The 27,406-nt window shown below is 28.8% G+C and overlaps 1 protein-coding gene across 1 annotated transcript; it reads right to left on the bottom strand.

Moving 5' to 3' along the window:
• Positions 1 to 9,119: 9,119 nt before the first annotated feature.
• On the bottom strand, positions 9,120 to 19,981 carry LOC135954049 (repetin-like). The gene is made up of 5 exons (XM_065504101.1): positions 19,854 to 19,981; positions 16,981 to 17,411; positions 16,777 to 16,932; positions 16,034 to 16,716; positions 9,120 to 9,176 (listed from the first exon to the last, which is right to left on the bottom strand). The coding sequence occupies exons 1-5, from the start codon at positions 19,979 to 19,981 to the stop codon at positions 9,120 to 9,122; spliced, it is 1,455 nt and encodes a 484-aa protein (XP_065360173.1).
• Positions 19,982 to 27,406: the final 7,425 nt, after the last annotated feature.

The raw sequence follows: 27,406 nt of genomic DNA, 5'->3' as shown, positions 1-27,406 counted from the left end.
GATATTAAATTACTATTTTGTTTTAAATTATGTTAGAAAAAGGTACGAGAACTGTACTACAAATTCTTCTTTAAAGTTTTAAAAACATATTTGGGGGATTCAAACTGTCACCTATTAGGTCGTATTGTCATAAAATATTTATTTAGTTTAAATAAATTTTTGTTGGGTTTCAAACAAAAAAGTTATAAACTAAGACTTTTAGAACTATGTTTATTGGTTTGTTATAAAATAACACTTTTTTGTTTGCAGCACAACAAGAATTTGTTTAAACTAAAAAAATATTTTACGACATTATGACAATACGACCTAATAGCAGACCGTTTGAATCCCCCAATTATTTCTAAAGACAAAAAACTTTATTTTTATCTTGGCAAATTTTACCTTTTCATTTACTTTAAACTTCTATGCGAATTCATTTTAAAGAATTAATAAAATAAATGTAAAAGTCAGATTTTGAAGTAGAACTGTTTAAATACAATTTGTGCACATGTGGTTAACGTAAAAAAAGTTTGATTTTGTTTTTTTTTTAAATATTTGCTGAAATGAAGGAAACTCAGAATCACACTTTTTTCGTAAAATAATCAAATGTATCTGGATATTTTACAATCGAAATTAAACTGATGATAACAATGAGAAAAACAATTCTATATATGTATGTTTAAAGGGGTAATGCCGCTGAAACATGATTATTGAAAAAAGTTGAGGAAACATGTTTATAAAAAAGGGTTGCTGAAACATGTTTATAGGAAAAAGTGTTATAGCAACATGTTTATAAGAAACAAATTTTTAAGCAACATGTTTATTGGAAAAAGGTTGCCACAATATGTTTATAGAAATATTTTTTCTGCAACATGTTTATAGAAATGTTTCAGCAACATGTTTATAGAAAAATTGCTGATAAAATGTTAATAGCAAAATTATTGCTGCAAAATATTTATAGGTAAAATGTAGCTGCAACATGTTTATAGGAACATATTTCCAGCAACATGTTAAAGACAAATGTTTAAGCAACATTTTTATAGAAAAATTATTTCTGGAACATGTTTATAGGAAAATATACCTGCAACATATTTAAATGGGATACATTTTTCGGCAACATGTATATAGAAAAAATGTTTCTGTACCTTTTATATATGAAAACTGTTTCGAAAACATGAATATATGAGAAATATTGCAGAAACATATTTACAAAAAAATGCTACTGAAACTTGTTTATAACTAAAGTTTTGCTGTCGATTGTACTGAAAACCCTTTCACAATCGGCACAGAAAAATCTATTTATTAAACCGTTTCAATTCAAATATTTGTCAAAATTTTGTTTTGTGCTCAAAAACAAAATTTTCTGAAGTTTTCTATTGAATTTTGAGTTTTGAATTTGATAATTTTGATATTTAAATATACAATTTTCGTTATTGGTTGAACTTTAAATACAAAAATCATTGAAAAGACAATTTTTGTAATTGAAAACACATTTTTGCTATTTTTTGTTTTTTCAATTACGAAAATTATCTATTCAATAAATTTTGTATTTAAATTTCAACCAGTAACGAAAATTGTATATTCTAATATCAAAATTATCAAATTCAAAACTCAAAATTCAATAGAAAACATCAGAAAATTTTGTTTTTGAGCAAATAATAATTGATTCAATTATGAAATAATTGAAACCATAATGATAAATGTTTGAAATGTTTTTTCTGTGGGGTTAAAAATTTTAATTTTTAAATATTTGGGATTTTTCATAAAAACGCGAATAAAAAACAACCTAATATACATAAATAACATAATATTATTTAAGTATTTAACATCTCCCGCCAGTTGTAAAGGAAATTTGTTTAAAAACTTCTAGCGTTTATTTTTCTATTCTATGCTGCTGCTTTTGTAGTTTAGCCTTTTCCTTTCATATTATACTTTCTCTTTGCAAACAACAACAACAACAACAAAATGTTGTCACTTTTGTTTTTGTCAGGTTTCCTTTGGCTCTGCTTTGTTTACTTTTGGCTTAAATAAAAACAAAAACGACAACATTCCCTGGTTGCGGTTGTGTTCTTTTGGTTAAAACCTCTTTAAAGTATTAAAACAAATTTTTTCTGCTGTAAATTTAATTGAAAAAAGTGAATGTTTGTGTGCCTTAAAGTATTTCAACCACAAAAATGGCTTAGTGTATGCGTTTGAATAAGAAAAGATAAAAACTTTATAATATTTAAACTGAAAGACAATTTAAATTAACAAACTTATATAATTTAAACGATTTAAAGTGGTAGAATTAGACAAATGTTTGTTACATGGAATGGAAAATTTGGTTTGAAAGCAATTAAAGTTGGTTTTAGAGAGAAAACAAAAAATCGAAGCAAGTAAATTAAGGTATATTATTCCAATAATCATATTGCTGTAATATTTTTATACCCTACACCACCATAGTGTGGAGTGTATAATGCGTTTGTGCAGATGTTTGTAACGCCAAAAAATATTAGTCTAACACCCACCTTAAAGTATACCGATCGACTTACAACCACTTTCTGAGTCGATTAAACGATGTCCGTCCGTCCGTCTGGTCGGCTGGCTGTGCGCAGAGTAAAGGTAGCAATTTTGAAGATATTTCAATCAAATATGGTACATATTACTTTTTCGGCCCAAGGACCAAGCCTATTGAAACTGACTGAAATCGGTCCATTATTTCACCTAGCCCCCATATATATGTATCTCCACAAATTCTGCTCCAAATAAGTTTTATATACACAAAATTCATGTCACCAAATTTTGTTACGATCGGTCCATAATTAGTCATTGATCCCATATAGACCCGCTTTCGAAAATCACTTTAACGTGCATAAATCGCTTAAAAATGTTGGTATACAAATAAAATTCAACATAGTCAACTTTAATATGGACATAAATTACACGACCTAATTTCATGGTGATCGGTCCATAATTGGTCATAGCTCCCATATAAGGCCCACTTCCGAAAATCACTCAAAAATATAAATTATTGAAATTTTAAAAGAAAAAAGTTTTTTTTACTCTTTTACTTAGTGTAGGGTATTATATGGTCGGGCTTGACCGACCATACTTTCTTACTGGTTTCTATAAGGCTTCTAACAAGGTTCTCTCTATAAATATGATTCTGCGTAAAGATGTTACTGCAAAACTTTTTTCTGTAGACATGTTCCTGCGAATTTGTTTTGCATATTTCCTTCATATAAATATGTTGCTGAAACATATTGCTGCAAAATTTTTTCTATAAATATTTTGCTTAAAAATTGTTGTTTTGAGCTGCAACCTTCTTCTTCTTATAAACATGTTGCAGAAATATTTTTCTTTAAACATTTAGCTGAAAAAATTTTCTTTTAACATGTTGCTGTAATATTTTTTCTATAAATACTTTTCTACAAATTTTTTGGACTGCAACCTTCTTCCTATAAACATGTTGCTTATAGATGTCCTATATACACGATGCTTTAACACTTTTTCTGTAGGCATGTTGCAGCAATATTGTTTTACATAAACCTGTTGCAGCAACACACTTTCTATAAACATAATTCGGTTATATTTTTGATATAATTCTTCATTAACTTTTGTTAAAAATTTGTTCCAGAAATACAATATTTTGGACTCCAATAAATCCAACACAATCCAATAGCAACTATATATTGAATTGAAGTATTAATTACTATTATATGTCAACTTAGTTTTTATCCAAATTTCTCATTCTTCGAATTATCATTAAATTTTCTTTCTAGTTTTTGCTGATACAATTTCATTTTTTTCATTTAACAGATTTGTATAATTAATCTTTAATTTTTTGTTATATTTTCTTTTTTAATTTATTTACAGGCTGGTTAATGAAACATATATATCCATGAACGTAAACAACAACAGCAATATAATAAATTAACTTAAAGATGTATTCCCAAAGGTAAGAAAAAAAAATAAGATTTTTATACTCGTATTCATACTCAACATATAAATAAATACGTATTTCTACATGTGTGAACTCATGTATAATTTATTAATTTCCAAGTAATTAAGTTAAGTTGACAAGTTTGCTGTATTTTTTTATTTATTTATTTCCTTTGTGCTGCAAAAAAGTAGGCAAGTAGTCATAGTTTCCAGTAAAGAGGTTTTATAGGAGTAAAATAAAGCTAAAATCATTAACATATTTTTAGGATGTTGATTGTAAAAATTGTGCTTATATTTTAGTGCTGATGTATATAATATATTTTTTATATTTATTTATTATTTTATTATCCTTTTGTGTACTGAACTGAGCTTACTGCAAATTTATTTAATTTTGCTTAAATATCTCTTTATGCTTAATAAGTTTTTGGGCCATAAAATGTTGCAGACACTAAACTGTGTGAAATATCATTATGACTAAAGAAAAAAACAAACGTTCAAAAAAAGAATTAACTTTTGGTATAAATATTTAACAATATTTAAATACCTACATATATGTATATGTATTTTTCATGCATTAGTTATTAAAGGTTTATTAGCCAAAATATTTATTAATATAACTAAAAAGAGAATAAATATCATAAAAACATTATTACCACGTTAATTTTCATTGAAATATTTATTTTGTTATCCTTAAATTAAGTAAATCTTGTTAATGGTTTTTTCTTTGTTTTTATAAATGAATTTCTTTCTAATTAATTTAACTTATTTTGCTGCTTAATCTTTAAATTATTTCAAAATAATAATAATAATAATCCCTTTAGGTATTTGAGCTGTTGTCGGGAATTATGTGATAATATTCACATGTATTTATCATGAAGAAAATAAATCAGCTACAAAAATATTCAATGACATGTTTATTAAAACCCTTAAACATATTACCTGATTAAGTATTTATAATTGGGTGGGTGAAAAGGTAACTTTTAGATTAATATAAATAAGAAAAAATATGGAAAAATATAAATAAAAAAAATTAAAAGACGATCAACTCTGATTACTCATATTTCCTAAAAAAAATTGATATTTTGTATGAAAATCTCAAAAAAGTAACATTGAACTGGTTCCAGCAACATTTTCTCTATACAAATGTTGCTGAAATATTTTCTTAGAAAATGCAATATTTTTCTACTAAACATGTTGCTGCAACATTTTCTATATAAACATGTTGCTAATACATTTGATCTATAAATATGTTACTTCATTTTGCCTAAAAACTTGTTTCTAGCTAAACTTAAAAATGGGGTTTATTTTATTTATTTCGAAACATTTGCACAATATAAATTTATTCAAACTATTGTCCATTATTGGCTATAATCTTTGCCTATATTTCTGCCAACATATGGATTCCAGCCAAAAGAACTGCTCATATTTTGAGGCCATGAACGAATCAAGCCAATATCGGATACTCTGTTTCGTCAAGCGTATCCCAAAGATCGAAACAAACAGTAGTCGGACAGGACACGATCTGGGCTATAAAGCGGGTGAAGCAAAACTTCCCAACCACTTTATTCAAAATACTGCAAAAATGTGGCCGAGCGTTATCATTATGGAATATAACGGTTTCATTTCAGACAGCATATTATGGACATCTTTTGACCAATGCTCACTTCAAACGTATCAGTTATGTTCGCTACAGGTTCCCTGTGATGGTCTGGTCAGATTTCAGCAGCTCATAATAGATAGGCGTTTTTGCTTCCACCAAATACAGAGAATTACCTAAGCGCTATAGTTCATGTTTCATTTCCGACATGAAAAAACGGATTTCAAGCTATCTCATTTTCTATTCGTATGGTACCCAATTTCCCTACTTTTGGATGAATCCAGCTGCCAATGATTCTCCAAGCTGTTATTGAGTTTTTAAATAATGTTGTTGAGTTTTAAGTAATGCATCCAATTCCTTGTCATAAAACTTTTTTGTCTTCCGTGCCAAAATCACCACAAACCATCTCTATCACTCTGAAATCGATGGAACACATTCACCATAAGCTTTGGTGCACATTTCTTACACATCACCATGTCATTCCGTTTGCATTTTTTATCATCAAATTTTTTCACTAATAAATAAAAAAAATACAAAATTTTTCCATAAAATTTTTTTCACGAAAAAATTTAAAAAAAAATACAAGTCATTTTAGTTGTAAATAAATCTGGCAGGGAAATGTTATTATTATTTTAATGTTTTGTATATTTGAATTATTTTTTTTTTTAATTTATTTAAGTTTTTTGTATTGAATAAAATCTTTAAAGTTTAAAAGTCAGATCTAGTCTAAAAATTATTAAGTATTGTGAATTGAAATCCGTTTATAATTTCAAGATCGCAAAGAAAATAAGACATTTATGAAGGTTAATGTGAATTAAGTCGAAATTAATATTATTCATACGCAGCGGAGTCTCACTTAATTAATATTAAAAAATTCAAATTCTAAAAGCAAATATATATGGTTCAATACACTGTTTTTTGTATTGGTAGTTAAATAGAAGGAAGTTTTAATGAAATGAGGGTTAGACGACTCTTTTAAGAATTCATTAAATAAGGATCAAATTAAAAAAAAAAAAATTATAATTTAGAAAGAAAACTTTTGAAAATTAAGGTCACTTCAGTTGTAAACAAATTTGGCAGGCAAATGTTATTATTTTAATGAAACATACATACATATGTACATTCAAATTACAATTTTTGAATTATCAGCAAAAATATTTTATATATTTGAAATATTTTTTTATTCATTTCAAATTTATTTCAGTTTTTTGTATTGAATAAATTCTTTAAAGCTTAAAAATTAAATCTTGTCTAAAAATATGATATATTCAGAATTGAACTCTGTTTAAAATTTCAAGATCGCAAAGAAAATAAGACAATTACAATGGTAAATGTGAATTAAGTCGAAATTAATATTAATCATACGCAGTGGATTGTAATTTAATTAAAATATACATATGTACATATAAGATTCAAGGTTCAATACATTGTTTTTTGTATTAGTAGTTAAATAGATTATGAAATGAGGGTTAGATGGCTGTTTGAATATTTCATTAATTAAGGTTCAAATTAAAAGAAATGTTTTATAACTTGAAAAGAAACCTTTTGAAAACTATTGTCATTTTGGCAGGGAAATGTTATGATTTTAATAAATATAAAATTATTGAATTATTATATTTTTTATATTTGAAATATTTTTTTATTCATTTCAATTTTATTTCAGTTTTTGTATTAAATAAAATCTTAAAATATTAAAACTGAAACACGGTCAAAAAATATGAAATATTCTGAATTGAAACCCGTTTAAAATTTCAAAATCGCAAAGAAAATAAGACAAATACAAGTGTAAATGTGAATTAAGTCCAAATTAATATTAATCATACGCAGTGGAGGTAATTTAATTAACATTTAACAATTCAATACATTGTTTAACGTATTCGTAAATTTTCATGGATTTAGGTTTGGATGGTCTTTTTTAAGATGGCTTTTTTAAAGTTAAAAATTCATGTATTTTTTGTTGCAAACCAATTGATAGGAAAATGTTTAAGTTTTTTTGCGAATTTTTTTTTTAAATTTTAGATTTTATTTTGAAACATTTGTACAATATAAATTTATTCAAACTATCGACCATTGCTAGCTATGACATTTTCCTATCTTTTTGCAACATATGGATTTCGTGCCAGAGGAACTACTCAGCTTTTGAGTCCAAGAACGAATCAAGCTAAAATCAGAAACTCTGTTGCAAAGTGAAGCGTATCCCAGAGAGAGCGTTCTGTATCAATCGAATATTACGATTTCATGTTTGGACACATATTCTGGGCGTTTTCCGGCCAAAAAGTGAAGACACTTCAAACGGATTTGTTGCGTTTGTTATAGGTTCCCTGTAATTGTCTGGCAAAACGCCTGTAGGTCGTAATAGATAGGATCCTTTTGCTGCCACCAAATACAGAGAATTACCTTAGCGCCATGGATATGGTGAAAAAAATTAAAATAAAAATACAGGAGGGGGCTGCCTTTACTTGCACAATTTTTTCCTGTAATACAATCTTGGAGCACTATAATAAACATGTTTTATGCAATATTTTGATTTTAAACTAGAAACTTGTTTATAATCAAAATTTTTCCTATCAACATATTTGTTTTCTCTAAATATTATTTCCATAAACGTGTTGCTGATAAATATTTTTCTTTTAAAAAAACTGTTCTGTTATTTTGTATCTTTAAATTTTTTCTATAAACATGTTGCTGCAACATTTGTTTTTTTCTATAAATATAAAAATTCGTTAATAACTTTTTAATTAAATGTTTTATCGACAAAAGGAGATTGATCCCAATAATATGAAGTGTTGGCATTTTTATAAAAGGTCATATGGAGAATTTAATAAATATACAGCCCAATTATGAATGAAGAATTCCCCGGGAGTTTTTCCCATTGAATTTGAATATGGGAAAAAATGGGAAAAGGGAAAAAACTCCCGGGGATTTTTTTCATAATTGGGCTGATAATTCTTTATAATTCTGTCCCCTGTTATTAAGAAATCAATTTCCTTCCCCGCCAATATAATTAACTCAATGAACAGCCAGAAAAAAATAAAACCAATTGTTTCAATTGTATTTTATCTGCTTATAATACTTACTTTTTGCTTGCTTTTGTCACACGCTTAGCTTAATGTATTTTATTTCATTTTTTTGCTCTTTATTATTTTATTCTTTTCTATTATGATTCTATTTTATTCACATTATAAGTATTATTCGTATTTTATTTAATTTCATTATCGTCTTATACTTTAGTTTGATAACAATAATGTTGCATGCTACATGGCTGTTTGTCTCATATTTGTTGTTGTTGCTGTTGTACTTATAAATTATGTACAATTTAGTAACGGTACTTTATTTATGATACAACCCAGCAGCAGTTCCTTTGTTGTCATGGTTTGGCTGGCTGGCTGTTGTGCTAAAGGATGGGTTGTATGGTTTTTGGTCTCTTTAGCAGGACAACAATTGTTTTCATAAGATTCTTACTTATTGTTATTAATAACAAGTTGCTAAGAAATATTTTCTTTTGTTATCTAAGTTTTGCTGATCATCTTCATTATTATCATAAGCATGTTCATTATTATCATCATTGTCATGATTATTGTTGAGGTCCTTATTGTCACAAATACCTATATTAAAACATTAGTTAGTGGTGTCTCAAGTACAATTGTATATTATTCATGGGATTATGATAAAGATTTAACTAAAACACAAAGAAGAATTAGAGAAAGTTATACAAAAGGAAACCAAAAACGTACCTACAGTTTTATTACATTTGGGATTCATAAATATGACAAAGATTTTTTGGAAATGATTTAGTCTTCAAAATTTGTTTTGCTTTTGCTTTCTATGGCTTTTATTTGAGCTGTCAGCTAAGTCCAATAATCATAATTAAGTGCTAGTAATCAATAAGCGAAACAAACGTTAAATAAAATTGTTTATTAGATAAGAAATATGGTTTATTAATGGGACAGTACCTGCTTACACAGAAGCGATCAAGACAAATAGTTATAAATATGTCTCTTTTTAACTACTAGTACGAAACACAATGTATAGAATCTTACAGAATTTGAATATTTAAATATTAATTAAATTACCCTCCACTACGTATGATTAATATTAATTTTGACCTAAAACACATATTCGCTTGTAATTTATTTATTTTCCTTACGATTTTGAAATTATAACCGGATTTCAATTCAAAATATTTCATATTTTTAGACAAGGTTCGATTTTTGAACTTGAAATATTTTATTTAATGCAAAACACTGAAATAAAATTAAAATTAATAAAAAAAAATAATTTCAAATATACAAAATATTTTCGCTCATAATTTAGTAATTTTATATGAACTGTGACTGTACGTTTCATTAAAAACATTATTAATATTTCCCCGCTAAATTTGTTTACAACTACAGCGACCTCAAATGTTTTCTTTCCATATTATTGGGTGTATGACTTAAAAATAAGGGATTAACTATAGATCGCTCATCCTTTGAATGTGGTTTTTGTTTTTAATAACATAGATGTAATTTTGAAATTCACATATCTGTTATTTAATCTCCCTTAGTTATTGAAGATTATAGTGTAAACAACAACTTTCTTTTTGCTTTGATAATCTCGAATTTTGTGGCAACAAAGCGTCATATGCGGGAAGTTTTGCTTTACTTCTTTAATTTGAAAAAAAGTGCCGCTGAAGCAGACCGATGGCTCACCGAAGTTTATGGTGAATGTTTTACATCGGTATCAATGTTCGAGAGATGGTTTGTGCGGAAGATAAGGATCGCCCAGCCCAGCCAAAACATTTTGAACAACAAGAATTGGAGGCACTACTCCATGAAGATTGTTGTCAAACTCAACAAGAGCTTGCAAAATCAATGGAAGCTACTCAATCAGCAATTTCAAGATGTTTGCAAGCAGCAAGATTCATCCAAAATCAGGAAAATTGGGTACCATACTACTTGAAGATGAGCGACCTTAAAAATGAATTTGTATGTCTAAAATGCTGCTTGAACGCTATAAAAGAAAATAATTTTCATTGAATCATTACATTTGACGAAAAATGGATACATTAAGGTACCCGAAGCGTAAGAGATCGTATGTGAACCAGTTGAATCGACACCAAAGCCAGATATCCATGGCGCTAAGATAATTCACTGTATTTGGTGGCAGCAAAAGGGTCCTATCTATAATGAGCTACTGGAGTTTTGCAAAACAATCACAGGGAACCTATACCGAATGCAACTGATCCGTTTGAAGTGAACATTGGCCGAAAAACCCACAGAATATGTGTCCAAACATGAAACCGTAATATTTCTGAAACTATTTGTTTCGATTGATACAGAAAGCTCTCTCTGGGATACGCTTCACTTTGCAACAGAGTTTCTGATTTTAGCTTGATTCGTTCTTGGACTCAAAAGCTGAGTAGTTCCTCTGTCATAGCTAGCAATGGTCGATAGTTTGAATAAATTTATATATATTGTACAAATGTTTCAAAATAAAATCTAAAATTTAAAAAAAAATTTCACAAAAAAACTTAAACATTTTCCTATCAATTGGTTTGCAACAAAAAATACATGAATTTTTAAGCCATCTAAACCTAAATCCATGAAAATTTCATTGCTTTTAACTACGAATACGTTAAACGATGTATTGAATTGTTAAATCTTATATATAAATAGGCCACACGTTTTTTTGTGGTACACTTTTAAGTATGTTATTATCCACCAATATTGATGAAACTTATATGGTTTAAAAGGTTATTTTCTATAGATGTGCAAAATATAATTTTTTTTTTAAAAATTCTTTTCATAAAAGTGGTAAAAAAACGTTTTAAATTTGCTTGAAAAACAACAACAACATGTTTATGCACATCTAAATATATACACGTGCATTTGTACACACACGTGAAAAATATTTTTGCATATATGTACTCAAAAGTAACTGTATAACATCGTTATTAGTGGTCGAATTTTGACCACCTGGCGGTATTAATTAAATTACCTCCACTGCGAATGATTAATATTAATTTCGACTTAATTCACATTTACTCTTGTAGTTGTTTTATTTTCTTTGCGATTTTGAAATTTTAAACGGATTTCAATTCAGAATATTTCATATTTTTTGACAGGGTTTCAGTTTTAATATTTTAAGATTTTATATAATAAAAAAGACTCAATTAAAATTTAAATGAATAAAAAAATATTTCAAATATAAAAAAATACGATAATTCAATAATTTTATATTTATTAAAATTAAAATCATAACATTTAACTACCAAATTTGTTTACAACCAAAATGACCATAGTTTTCAAAAGGTTTCTTTTCAAGTTATAAAACATTTATTTTCATTTGAACCTTAATTAATGAAATATTCAAACAGCCATCTAACCCTTATTTCATAAAAACTTTCTTCTATTTAACTACTAATACAATAAACAATGTATTGAATCTTGAATCTTATATATTTGCATTAAGAATTTGAATTTTTAAATTTTAATTAAATTACAATCCACTGCGTATGATTAATATTAATTTCGACTTAATTCACATTTACCATTGTAATTGTTTTATTTTCTATGCGATTTTGAAAATTTAAACAGAGTTCAATTCAGAATATATCATATTTTTAGACAAGATTTCATTTTTAAACTTTAAAGAATTTATTCAATACAAAAAACTAAAATAAAATTGAAATGAATAAAATAATATTTCAAATATACAAAATATTTTTGCTGATAATTCAAAAATTTTAATTTTAATCTATGTACGTATGTTTCATTAAAATAATAACATCTGCCTGCCAAATTTGTTTACAACTGAAGTTAACTTCATTTTCAAAAGTTTTCTTTCTAAATTATAAAACATTTTTTTTTTTAATTTTAACCTTAATTAATGAAACCTTAAAATAGTCATCTAACCCTCATTTCATAAAAACTTCCTTCTATTTAACCACCAATACAAAAAACAATGTCTTGAATCTTATATATTTCCTTTTAAAATTTGAATTTTTAAATAATAATTAAGTGACCCTCCGCTACGTATGAATACTATTAATTCTGACTTAATTCACATTTACTCTTGTAATTGTTTTATTTTCTTTGCGATATTAAAATTAAAAACTGCTTTCAATTCTCCATACTCGGTATTTGTAAACTAGATTTGATTTTTAAACTTGAAGGATTTTATTTAAATAAAAAAAAATGTTAATAAATTAAAAAAAAAATAAATAATTCAAATATACAAGACATTAAAATAATAAATAACATTTCCCTGCCAAATTTCTTTACAACTAAAATGACCTTAATTTTCAAAACTTTTCTTTCCAAATTATAACACATATTTTTTCCTAACTTTAACCTTAATTAATGAAACCTTAAAAGAGCCATCTAAACTTCATTCCATTAAAATATTCCTGCCATTGACCTTTTATTAGCTAATTTAGTAAACACTTTAAAACAGTCAAGTGGACTGGTGTTATTTAATGACACTTTTATGTTTTCACCCAAAAAAAAAAACAAATTCACTTTCGTTTAACACCTCTATATATAAAACAGTAAATTGTTTAATATTTAGAAATGTTAAATACTTTATAATCTAAATAAATAAATAGAATACAACAGCAAGAAAGACCATGCTTTTGAAATATATAAGTTAATAATAATAAATTCATAGAAAATCAAAAGTTTCCAATTTTGTTCAGCTTTTCAATTTAAAAATACAAACAACAGCCATGAAAACCAAAACTTTCCCAGTTGCCAGGGTATTTGTTTATTTTACTTATTTACTTGGTTACGCTAGAGTCGGAAGAGTGAGTTGAAAAAAGTACTCCAACTTTACCACAAAAATTATTTTTCCCGCAAAGCGCTGAAAGTTAAATCAAAGTTGTTTAAAAACTTTAAGTCAATTATGTTGGTAAATACTTGTTTGATATGCTAAATGTCCAAACCCCAACCATTACCAAACCCTCCCTGTATTTTATGTTTTCATCCTGTATCCTTGCATTTACTTATTTCCTTCATCCTTCGTTGTTTGGCATGTGATAATAATTTAAATGGAAATTGATTTTATTTTGTGAAATGAGAAATAAACATAGCTGTTGGTAGTACAACTAAAAATATCGTGTAAGTAATTTTTATAAATTTGTTAAATGTTAAGGAAAATCTCTTTTTGCTTCAGACCTCTTCTTCGTTTACGCATTTCAATTAAATTTTGAATATAATGTTAACAAGCAGATAACCATTCTAAGTTTAAACTGAAATGAAAAACTATTTGAGAGTAAAATTTTGATGGGATATAGACGCATTTGAAAAGCACGTTTCATATTTTCCTAAAAATCCAAAAATATCAAAAGAGCGAAAACTAGAAAAAAAAAACTCAAAATAATCACACATACGAGTGTTGCTTTTGTTTCCACATAGTTTTTTTTACTAATATATTCTCATCGCTAAGGTTTTTGACAACTGAGTTAGGTCTTTGACAGGAGAGTTCAGATCTATATTTATTTATCTATGGTTTCACATACAACTGTTCATATCTCTTTAAATATTGAGCGGATTTTGTTGATTTCAGAAATATTTTAAAGCTGATTATGCCGTCTCTCTAAAATGTGGCAACAATTAGAAAAACTTTAAAATCAATAACAATTTTGTCGATTTCTATCATGAAACGAGCCATGTATATCTAAACATATTGCCTAACTAACAATACCTCTCCATAAGTTAGCTGAATCCTACAACGAAATAAAATCATAATATACTTTCTCCTTTATTCCCTATTAGTATGAGGAAAAGTTTGCTTTTAAAGGCCATTTCATTATCAAATAATATATAAACGCGCAAATACTAGTAACATAGAGAAACATAGAACGGAAACTAGCAAAAAACTCAAACAAAAAAATTACACCAAATAAACACACATACGAGTGTTGTTTTTGTTTTCACATAGTTTTTTCTACTAAAACAATCTCACCACTTGGGTTTCTGACAACTGAGTTAGGTCTTTGACAGGTGCTTATATTCTCTATGACTGGTGCTTATAATACAATAACCAAAACGAGTAAATTTGTATTTCTATAGTACATTGTGTTCTTTTAGGCATTGTTACTTATACAGGGCTTTAAATTAGTTTATAAAAGCCCTTTTAAAAATACTACACTATAAGAACAACCGGCAGCTACAAAGTGAAGTCAAGACAAATAATGAAGTTGTCAAATATTGTCTGGCCAAGAAAAGAAAAAGTTTTTTTTTAGTTTTACGCTTTTTGACACTTGTAGTTGAGATTTTGGCAAAAACTCATACTCATACGTTAGCAGAATTCATATAAAGTGTGTAACAAATGTGATGGAACAGAAATTTACATATTGTATAAAGTAACTATTATGTTTTTTTAATTCATATCTGAAACTAATGGATTTCAAATTCATTGTTTTATTTTAATTATATGTATATTGTTTATAATCAGTCATAAGAATAAAAAGAAAAAGTCATAAGTCTCCTATATAACAAAAACCAAATTGTTCTAAATCCATTTTTGTTCTTGCGTTAATTTTAAGAACACAAGTCGTTCAACTGATTTCATAAGAGAATGTTAGAAATCATTTTTAAGTATTTTTGACACATTCATTAAATTGTAATCCAGTGCGTATGATTAATATTAATTTTGACTTAAACCACATTTTCGCTTATAATTGTCTTATTTTCTTAACGATTTTGAAATATTAAATGGATTTCTGTTAATAAGATATGATATTTTTAGACAATATATGATTTTTAAACTTCAACGATTTTATTTAATATTAAAAACTTAAATAGAATTTTTATTAATAAAATAAAAATATTTGAAATATTTGTTACTTTAATTGGTTTTGAAACTTTAATACATTTTCATATATACATATGTATATTAGCCGGGTCGATTTGTATGGAGGATCAAAAAGTAAAAAATCGTATTCGCAATCTACGGAAAATTCTAAGAAAGTTTCCTCAAGAAACCATAGGTCTAAAATCTATCAAAATAAATGTTTTGTAACTCAAAACATAAAATTTTTTACTTTTTTGCAAAATCAAAAACTTTGTTGACTTTTTTTCAAAATGGACCCATTTTTATACTCTTCGCCATGAGTGGCAAGGGTATAATCATTTGCAATCACACGAAGTATATATATTCTGGTTCATTATAGATAGCGAAGTCGATATAGACATGTCCGTCTGTATGTTGAACTCAACTTTCCGTAGCCCCTAAATATGTAACTTACATACCTGATTCATATATCAATATGTCGGGAATTCCTCGGGATCGTTTGCTATTTAAAATCGACCAAATCGACCCCCAAATGGCTGAGATATAAGGAAAAAACCGGGAAAACATCAATTTTTTGCCTATTTTTGATCTATATCTGGATTACTAAGTCATTAATATAGACAATATGGATATCTAATGATAGATTTTTAAAGTCCATTGCAACGATGTATATAAAGCTATAGTAAGTTTGACCTACAATGGGTCAAAATCGGGAAAATATTTTTTAATCCGAATTTTTTTTTTGTTATGAAAGGTCACCTGAACGTGACCTTGAGTTTGACCTTGAGTTTGACATTGAGTTTGACAATGAGTTTGACATTGAGTTTGACCTTGAGTGTGACCTTGAGTTTGACCTTGAGTTTGACATTGAGTTTGATATTGAGTTTGACCTTGAGTGTGACCTTGAGTTTGACCTTCAGTTTGACCTTCAGTTTGACCTTGAGTGTGACCTTGAGTTTGACCTTGAGTGTGACCTTGAGTGTGACCTTGAGTTTGACCTTGAGTTTGACCTTGAGTTTGACTTTGAGTTTGACCTTGAGTTTGACCTTGAGTTTGACCTTGAGTGTGACCTTGAGTGTGACCTTGAGTTTGACCTTGAGTTTGACCTTGAGATTGACCTTGAGTTTGACATTGAGTTCGACCTTGAGTTTGACCTTGAGTTTGACCTTGAGTTTGACCTTGAGTGTGACCTTGAGTTCGACCTTGAGTTTGACCTTGAGTGTGACCTTGAGTTTGACCTTGAGTTTGACCTTCAGTGTGACCTTGAGTGTGACATTGAGTTTGACATTGAGTTCGACCTTGAGTTTGACCTTCAGTTTGACCTTGTGTTTGACCTTCAGTTTGACCTTGAGTTTGACCTACAGTTTGACCTTGAGTTTGACCTTGAGTTTGACCTTGAGTGTGACCTTGAGTTTGACCTTGAGTTTGACCTTGAGTTTGACCTTGACTTTGACATTGAGTTTGACATTAAGTTTGACCTTGAGTTTGACATTAAGTTTGACCTTGAGTTTGACCTTCAGTTTGACCTTGAGTTTGACATTGAGTTTGACCTTGAGTGTGACCTTGAGTGTGACCTTGAGTGTGACCTTGTGTTTGACCTTGAGTTTGACCTTGAGTTTGACATTGAGTTTGACCTTGAGTTTGACCTTGAGTTTGACCTTGAGTTTGACATTAAGTTTGACCTTGAGTTTGACATTAAGTTTGACCTTCAGTTTGACCTTGAGTTTGACATTGAGTTTGACCTTGAGTGTGACCTTGAGTGTGACCTTGAGTGTGACCTTGAGTTTGACCTTGAGTTTGACCTTGAGTTTGACATTGAGTTTGACCTTGAGTTTGACCTTGAGTTTGACATTGAATTTGACATTGAGTTTGACCTTGAGTTTGACCTTGAGTTTGCCCTTGAGTTTGACCTTGAGTTTGACCTTGAGTTTGACATTTAGTTTGATATTGAGTTTGACCTTGAGTTTGACCTTCAGTTTGACCTTGAGTTTGACATTGAGTTTGACCTTGAGTGTGACCTTGAGTGTGACCTTGAATTTGACCTTCAGTTTGACCTTGAGTTTGACCATGAAAATATTTATTTTGATAGATAGATATTTGTGAGTGTGATTTTTTCGTGTTCGACTTGCAAATGGGGCTGTGTGCGAATAAAATCACAATTAAATTGTTATTTAAAATTTTTTTTTTTTTAAATTTAAAATTTTTTTTTTTTTAATTTAAAAAATTTTTTTTTTAAATTTTAAAAGTTGTTTTTTAAATTTTGTTTGTGAAAAAAAAATTCGGTTTAAAAATTTTTTTTTCCGATTTTGACCCATTGTATGTCCAACTTACAATGGTCTTATATACGTCGTTGCAAATGTCTTTGAAATATCTATCATTAGATATCCATATTGTCTATATTAATGTCTTAGTAATCCAGATATAGGTCAAAAATCGAGGTTGTCTTGGTTTTTTCCTCATATCTCAGCAAACTTCTCGAAAGCATGTCTGACAGAATTATTGAAGATTTGGATCCCGAAGATACCTGGGGTCTTCAGAAAATTTATTTCAACAGACAGACGGATAGACAGACAGACGGACGGACGGACATGGCGTAATCGACTCCGCTATCTATAAGGATCCAGAATATATATACTTTATAGGGTCGGAAATGAAAAATGTAGAAATTACAAACGGAATGATAAACTTACATATACCCTTCTCACGAAGGTGAAGGGTATAAAAACCAAAGCCAACTTTTATCTTTGACTGTATATTACTAAATCATTACTTCCTATATACTTAAACACAAACTTTTAAACGTACTTTAACAATGCTCTTGTAAATTTGCATTTAATTCTTATATAATTTGTCTAATTTAAAGTGTGGCACAAAAACAAACAAAAAAACTTTGTACTTTTTTAAATGATTTTGTTTTTTAATTTTTTATACTGTTTGTAGTTGTTATTGCCAACAGTTGCTTGTTCCAAATTAGAAGTTTATTAAAAAGACACAAAAAAGAAGATTGGCAATGTAAATTACTATTATGGAAAAAAACAACTTAAAGTTTATAAAGAATTTATTTGAATAAATGCCAGATCTTTAAAGAAAATTAAATTTAGAAAATTTAGCAACATATCAAAGAAAATTTAGAATATTGGGTATAAATTTATTTGATTTTTTGTTTTTGTTAATAAAAAGTAAATTTTTATAAGTGATTTATTGCTTTATACAAAAATGCAAAGAAAATGTTTATTTTTAAGGAATTCTTTTTAATTTTTTATAATTTCATCAACTTTCATCAACACAATGTGTATTAATTAAACGCATTTTTTTAAATTTATTGAGTGGCGTTTTATTGAAATTTTCACTGTTTTTTTCAATATTTGCCCTCCTGGACGCATAATTAATATTAATTTTAATTAAACTTACATTTTCACTTGCCATTCTCATAATTTATTTTCGATTTTGAAATTTTAAACGGATTTTTATTTCAATAGCTTCTTGGGTTGGTAATAGGATTTCTTCTTTTAATTTAATATACATATTCGCAAGTCTACAGTTAAAAGCCTTATTCTTAATAAATTTTTGAAAACATAAAAATTGTTTATGAATATGGGGTTAATTAAAACTTAAAATTCGAGAATTTTATCGAAAAATTCAGGTATGTCACAGAAAGTTTACAAAAAAAAACAATTAAGAAAGTATGGTCGGTCAAGCCCGACCATATAATACCCTACACTAAGTAAAAGAGCAAAAACATTTTTCTTTTAAAATTTCAATAATTAATATTTTCGGAAGTGGGCCTTATATGGGAGCTATGACCAATTATGGACCGATCAGCATGAAATTATGTCGTGTGATTGATGTATATATTAAAGTTAACTATGTGTATATCAACATTTTTAAACGATTTATGCACGTTAAAGTGATCTTCGGAAGCGGGTCTATATGGGAGCTATGACTAATTGTGGACCGATCGTAACAAAATTTGGTGACATAAATTTTGTATATATAAAACTTATTTGGAGCGGAATTTGTTTAAATACATATATAAATTAAACATTTATGACCGATAAAGTCGAATTTCGAGAGGACATTTGTATGGGGGCTAGGTGAAATAATGGACGGATTTCAGCCAGTTTCAATAGGCTTCGCCCTTGGACCAAAAAAATAATACTTGCCAAATTTGATCGAAATATCTTCAAAATTGCGACCTGTACTCTGCGCAAAATTTTACATTGACAGCCAGCCAGACGGACGGACGGACATCGTTTAATCGATTGAAAGTGATTCTAAGTCGATCGGTATACTTTAAGGTGGGTATAGGGTATAAAAACAATTCGTAACATTTTAGTTTTGCTTCTTCAGTTTTCGGAGAACCGTTCTGCTACAAAAACTTCATATACCTTAAGGCGCAAAATAACATTTTTCAAATAGAAATCTAATTTGTCACTCCCTTACATAACATTTCTTACGCTTCGGATTCATCGAAAGTAATAAATCGGTGCAAAAATGATTTTCTTTTATAGCGTTCAAACATAATTTCGGAGATACAAAATTGTCTTTCAAGGTATCTCTGCTTCAATTTGTATGGTACCCAATTCCCGTGCTTTTGGATGCATTCAGCTGATCGCAAATATTTTGAAATTGCTGATTGTGTAGCTCACAACGATTTAGCAAGCTCTTGTTGATTTTGACAATAATCTTTATGGAGTACTGCCTCATTGTCTTCCGTGTCAAAATCACCACTTCTGAACCGCACAAACCATCTCTCGCATGTTGAAACCGATGGAACACATTCACCATGAGCTTCGATGAGCAATCGGAGTGAGAAAATTCGACATTTTTGAAGCAAAAAAAAAACTATAATGTTCAATAACTTAGTGAGAATAAATAACGGATATGTACCCTTCAAAATGACATATAATTAATTGAAAACAAAAACCTTGTTCAAAAGATAAGCAATTATTTACAATGATTTTCTTTAAATTCAAAAATATTTTCCTCCTATTCGTATGATTAATATTCATTTGAAGTGATTTCACGTTTTCGCTTACAATTGTTTTATTTTCTTTTTGATTTTGAAATTTTCAACGTATTTATATTCAAAATACTTCGTGATTTTGAACTCAATTTGATTTTTAAACATTATAGTATTTTTATATAAAAAATCAAAGTGAAATCATAAATATTTCTACTGCTATCGACTTTTACATACATAAATTCATGTCTATAAATCAAAGCTATAATTATTAATTTTTTATAAATAATTTAGTGTTTTATACATTAATTTTATAGGTCTAATTGAATTAGATTAGATTTAATGTTCAAGAATTTATTAGTTATTAGTTATTAATTTATTATTTCCATTAATACAATATGAATAATACTAAACTCTATATTATAAAATATCAATGGTTAATATTGAGCCATAAATATTTTACTCAATATTCATTTAAGTTAATTAATATACAAAGAAAATTAATATGGGGTTATTAATCTAGTGAAATTTTGCAGCCACCCACATATTTATGTTTGATATTTCAATATACTAAATATGTATGTTATGTACTTTGACATAAATAATTAAGATATTTGATGCAAATATTAGAGAAAATCAATGATTGATTTAATATTTCGCACAAAGAAAATATTTATTACAATGATGTCTATAAAAGGGAGTCTGTTAACATTTAGACGTCTATCAATCTAGGTCAATGCTCACCACCCATAGCCACTAGAGGCCGAAAGCAATTATGTATTTACTTGTAAGCAACACAAATGTCAATGTCACTTATAAAAGCCCGCAAATGGGAAGCTGTTGTTGGCTTTTATTGTTCCATGTTTTGTAACATAACCATAAAAGATTTCCTAACATCATAAATTCCTTCTTTTGACACTTAATTATCTCTTGCTTCATTTATGTCAATTATTTGTCATTATTCGACTAACATACTTACTAACTTACGAGTATATTAAATTTTGTAATTAATGCTAACTATAACTTCAATTTTATTTTCTGATTGACCATTCACCAATAAATTCACTGATCCATAAAACTCATGGCGACAATTTTTCTGTTCTTTGTTGAAAAAAAAATAAATAGGTAGCCATAGACACGGTGTTTCTTTGTGCCAAAACAAAAGGAAAGAGCTGTAGAAAGCAAAGTGAAAATGTGCTACATTTCCCTTCATACAGCCATGTAACATTTCAAGAAAAGTCAAACGTTTTTTCTTCATTCTTTGGGAAATATCATAGTCATATTTAATTTTTGTTTTTCCATTTTTTTTTTTGCAAACACTCGACATTTTCAGCATTGTTAAACATTTCCTTTTTACACCAAATGATGTGTTTCATCCCGTTTTATTATTTCATGAAAGTAAATGCCCTACAAATGTAAATATAGGCAAGATGTTTGAGTTATAAGTTTGCATATCAACTGTTTGAAAGGATTCTATCCCATGAGATTCAAAATTGGTCTTCTATTCGTATGATTAATATTAATATTGAGTAAATTCACATTTTTGCCAGAAATTGCCTTATTATACCCTATCCTACCCTAACACCCACCTTAAAGTATACCGATCGACTTAGAATCACTTTCTGAGTCGATTAAACGATGTCAGTCCATCCGTCCGTCTGGTCGGCTGGCTGGCTGGCTGTCCATGTAAACCTTGTGCGCAGAGAACAGGTCGCAATTTTGAAGATATTTCGATCAAATTTAGTACATATTATTTTTTCGGCTCAAGGATCAAGTCTATTGAAACTGGTTGAAATCGGTCCATTATTTCACCTAGCCCCCATACAAATGTCCTTCCGAAATTGGACTTTATCCGTCATAAATGTTTAATTTATATATGTATTTACACAAATTCCGCTCCAAATAAGTTTTATATATACAAAATTTATTTCACCAAATAATGTTACGATCGGTCAATAATTGGTCATAGCTCCCATATAGACCCGCTTCCGAAAATCACTTTAACGTGCATAAATCGCTTAAAAATGTTGGTATACACACAAAATTCAACATAGTTAACTTTAATATAGACATAAATTACACGACCTAATTTAATGGTGATCGGTCCATAATTGGTCATAGCACCCATATAAGGACCACTTCCGAAAATCACTCAAAAATATAAATTATTGAAATTTTAAAAGAAAAATATTTTTGCTCTTTTACTTAGTGTCGTGCTTGACCGATCATACTTTCTTATTTGTTTTCTTTATACATTTTAAATGGTTTTCAACTAACTTAGGACTTGTATTAAAAAAAAATTAAGTAAAAATATTTAAAATATTTTGTTGTATAATTTAAAAAATTAACCGCTAATTAAGTTTGTTTTCAAACTCAACAAGAGCTTGGAAAATCATTGGTAACTACTCAAGCAGCAATTTCTAAACGTTTTCGAGCAGCAGGATTCATCCAAAAGCAGGGAAATTGTGCACCATAGACCATGAAGCCGAGAGACCTTGACAGATGATGTTTGAATTCTATAATAGAAAATCTGTTTTGCACCGAATCATTACTTGCGATGCAAAATCGATCCATTACGAGAACTCGAGGCGCATGAGATTGTATGTGAACTCCGGCCAAATAGCCATGGCGCTAAGGTGGGTATATGGTGGAAGCAAATGAGTCCTATCTATTGTGAGCGACTGAAATCTGGCCAGACCATCACATGGAACCCGTACCAAATGCAACTGATTCATTTAAAGCGACCATTGGCCGAAAAACGCCCAGAATACCTGTTAGAAACTAATTAGAAAGAAGTGGTTGGGAAATTTCGCCTTACCTGCATTATAGTCATAATCTTGACCCGTCCGACTACTATTTGTTTTGATCGATGCAGAACGTTCCCTCTGGTATACGCTTCACTTTGGAACAGATTATCCGATATTGGCTTTAATCGTTCTTGGGCTCAAAAGATGAGCACATTTTTTTGGATCGGAATCCATATGTTGCCAGAAAGATGGGAAAAGCTCATAATTGTAGAATGTTTCAAAATAAAAACTAAACATTTTAAAAAGTTACGCGTTTTTAAGTCATAAAGAAAATCTTAATTTCTTTCGCAATGATAAATATTTATGTTGAAAAAGGAATCATTAAATATAGAAAATTCAATGATATTCCGATAAAAAGAAACCTATTATGTCTTAATTTTTGATTTTTAGCTGAGTTCCAAATTTCTCTTCAAGTTGAAAACTTGGGACAGAAATACTTTTAGAGAAGTCATTTGCATTACAAGCTGCCAACCAAACATAGTCTTCTAAAGATTGTTCCCAATGAAGACTACAAATCAGTGATTACAATCGTAGCCACCAGGGTCAAGATGACATCGTCTGCTTACAATATATTAAAATACATAGGTTAGGTTTCCAGGCATCCGCGAAATGAAGGCAGGAAAGAAGAGCAGCTCACATGGGTCCAGGCAATAGGTCCCTTTGTGTTACCTGAAAGTAGAAATACAGAAAAAGAGGGACAGATAGAAATGAAAAAGGGAAAGGGACAGTCAGATGTGATGTAAGATTGAAAAGTGAAGAGGAAGAGAGTTCGAAACAAGAGTGAGGAGAGGAGATTATTAATTGCGTAATAGTTATTTTTTTGGTTAGATCTACGGAGATCCCCATATCTGGTCTGGTTAGCCAATTACTATTCCTTATAAAGGTATTAATGCACTCTAGCCTCATATTCGAGAGCACAGAAAGACTAGTTATGCAAAGATGTCCCAGAAACCATAAGCGTAGATCTCCTAATGCAGGACAGTTGCAAAGACGATGAAAATTGGTCTCATGCTCCTCCTCGTTTTGACAACTTCTACAGAAGTTAAAATATAGTTAAAATGCGAACCTTAAGCTTTAAAACAAAACTAAGTTCACATTTTTATGTTTAATTTAATAGTAATTTTTGAAATACTACACAGAGAGAACAGATTCGTAATGGCAATCGAATTTGTTGCCAATCGAATGATTCCGCTGCATATATAGAATTTTTCGGTTTTAGAAACTGAAAATCAATTGATAAAGAAGAATTTCAGTTGAAGCAACCAAATTTTTGTTACAAGTTCTAAAATTTTGTATCCACAACTGTAAAATTCGGTCACCAAGGCAGAATCATTCGATTGGCAACAAATTCGGTTGCCATTACGAATCTGTTTTCTCTGTGTAATAAATTTGGCCTCCTGTGCGTATGATTAATAACAATTTTGACTAACTTTACAGTTTCTCTTACAATTGTCTTATTTTCTTTTCGATTTTGAAATTTTAAACAAACTTCAATTCAAAACATTTAAAGATATTAATAATAAAATTCGTCTTGTTAGAATTATGCATTGAAGTGATATGGGGAACAAAAAATGTGTACACAGAGAAAACAGATTCGTAATAGCAACCGAATTTGTTGCCAATCGAATGATTCTACCTTAGTGACCGAATTTTACAGTTGTGGATACAACATTTTAGAAGTGGTAACAAAAGTTTGGTTGCTTTAACCGAAATTCATCTATATTAACTGACTTTCTGTTAATAGGACAGAAAAATTCTATGTGTGCAACCGAATAATTCGATTGGCAACAAATTCGGTTACTATCGCGAATCTGTTTTCTCTGTGGAGTAGTAAGTACAAACAAAGCTTTCAATATATTTCGATTTAAAACTTTTTACCGATTCAATCTATTTCTTTCATTATTTTAACACATAAGTTAGGGCAAATCATAGTCACTCGAAACTATGTCTTCAAATCTTCATATCATTCTTTAAGACATAGTATTTCCTGTTGTTAACAAACAAGTATTTGGCCAATTGCAAGATGACGCAACTTAGACACAAAACAACTTCACACCAACCTTCACTCTCAAGACAAATTTCATTTATTTCGAACAGAAACAAAAATATGTGAAAGGAATACATCCGATATGATGGCGGTAAGTTAACACAGAAAGAACAATGAAATTGGGAAATTCTACAGCAGAAAACACAATGAGAAATGAAAATTGTAAAAACTTGAAAAAAAAACATTGTAAAAATAAGAAAAAAACATGACTAATCTAACGCACTTACAGCACAAATACAAGACATAAAGTGGTTTTAGTAAAATGAAACTTCTGTCATTCAAACACCCAACACCAAACGTACAACAAGATACCCTGGAAACTGCTTTAACGGCCATAGGCTTTGCAGTATTTTAAAAAGTTAAACCCAACACTCTTCCAGAGTCTTAAGTGTTTAACAAATGAAATGAATCAACCAGAAATAAAATGAAAAATCTTGTTAAAAAATGGAATGAATTTCAAGAAAATATAAAAACTTATTCAAACCTTTGGTTGGCATATAGAGAACAGGGAACATGGATTATAAGAAATTTCTTTCTCTATTGTAAATTACAACCAACCTTTTTGATAATTTGTATGAAACTTTTTGAAATTCTTGTTCGTTTCCTGATAGCTCTGACTGCCGACCACTGCTTTTAAACACACAAGACCTGAACAGGAACCCACCAATTCAACAAGAAAAATACTTTTGTTACCAGACTCTTAAATTCTTTTCATTCTCATTTTGACGAATGTTTTTCTTTATATATTTCATTATCTGTATTTTCTTTTTGTTATTGCAAGGGAAATGCGGAATGTTTCTTTTAGTTCATTTGCCAAGATTTATGTTTTATTAAGCTTTATTTTTTCATATTCTATACATATTTTGTTTTACAGATATTCTGCTCGTCTTGTTCATTTGTAATTTAAATCTTGCTTGGATTTTGTGTAAATAAACTTAACATTTTTGATGAAAAAATTGTCTCTAAAATATTCAATTTCAATTGGAGAATGGAAATGGTAAAGTAGAGAAAATCGTGTGAACAATCATATTAACGTATGCTTATTTTGTTTTTGCCAAAATTCATTTTAAATTAAAATAATATCATTGGGTGTCAATGACTTTATTTCAAAGAGTGTCAAATTATACAGTATGCAATCATTGCGGTTTTATAACCTTCACCATGAGTGGCAAGGGTCATTCCGTTTGTAATTCCTACATTTTTCATTTGGGACCCCACAAAGTATATACATGTTGGATCGTTAGCGGAGTCTATATATTAGGGTATTCATTCGACTAATGATCGTTCGATTAATCGAATAATTTCTTACGAATAATTATTCGAACAATTTAAAAATGGCCATTTTCAAATAACGAATAATTCGAACAATTTTATGTAGAATAATCGAATAAAACGCATAAATGTTCATATATATTTAAATTTATTAAATTGATTAAAATTTTTCATAATTTCAAATTTAAATAAGTAATAATACTCACAAAAATTTTATTGTTTCTGAAATTCGACAAATAGCTAAAGACAAAGGGACTTTCGATCACTGTAGATGAGTGTTCCGATAGTTCCTTCTATAAATATATAAATATTACTGCGAGAAGTTACAATTATAAAAACAAATCTTTCAAAATTTTTAATTCAGGACTTGAACCAATGAAAATAAAAGGTACGGAATAAAATATTTGTTATTTAGCTGGCGAAATATTAGAAGAATCGCAATTAATAATCAAAATATTAACTTAGATTAAAGTGGAGTTGAATGTGATTTTGAAACGGTCGTCGAAAGTGATATTGAGGATGACATTTATAATGCTACATTGAAATAGATGAAGGCCATGATCTTAATATATATTTATATAAGTGATGTTATTAACCGCGTACGTAAGTGTTGCAAAATATTTAATAAATCGAATGATAAACACAAATATTGCAAACTAACGTTTTGATACAAGAAAAGCATGGAGTTCATCTTATACATGATTTCGAACATCTTTGTCTAACATGGTAATAAACTTTTTGCGTATTTGTAAATGCGTCAATCATGCACTGCCTGACTTGATAATATCAAACTTTGGACAGATTCCCTAAGATACACAGATTGTGTAATTCCCCAAGACCACTTTATTAAGCAAAGATTCCGCAACGTTGATAGAGCTTGTTGTATAATACAATTTGTTATAACCAGGGAAACCGGAAATATGCTCTAAAAAAAGCGTTTTAGGCGCTTTAAATATGCAGTAAAAACTTTAAAATATGCTCTTAAAATTTAAAAAATATGCTCTTAAAAAAACAAACTTTTACATAATTTTTAACCAAAAAAA

This window comes from Calliphora vicina, chromosome 3 (genome assembly GCF_958450345.1).
Source record: "Calliphora vicina chromosome 3, idCalVici1.1, whole genome shotgun sequence".
NCBI classification, from domain to species: Eukaryota; Metazoa; Arthropoda; class Insecta; order Diptera; family Calliphoridae; genus Calliphora; species Calliphora vicina.
This window is presented reverse-complemented; position numbering and strand designations above follow the sequence as displayed.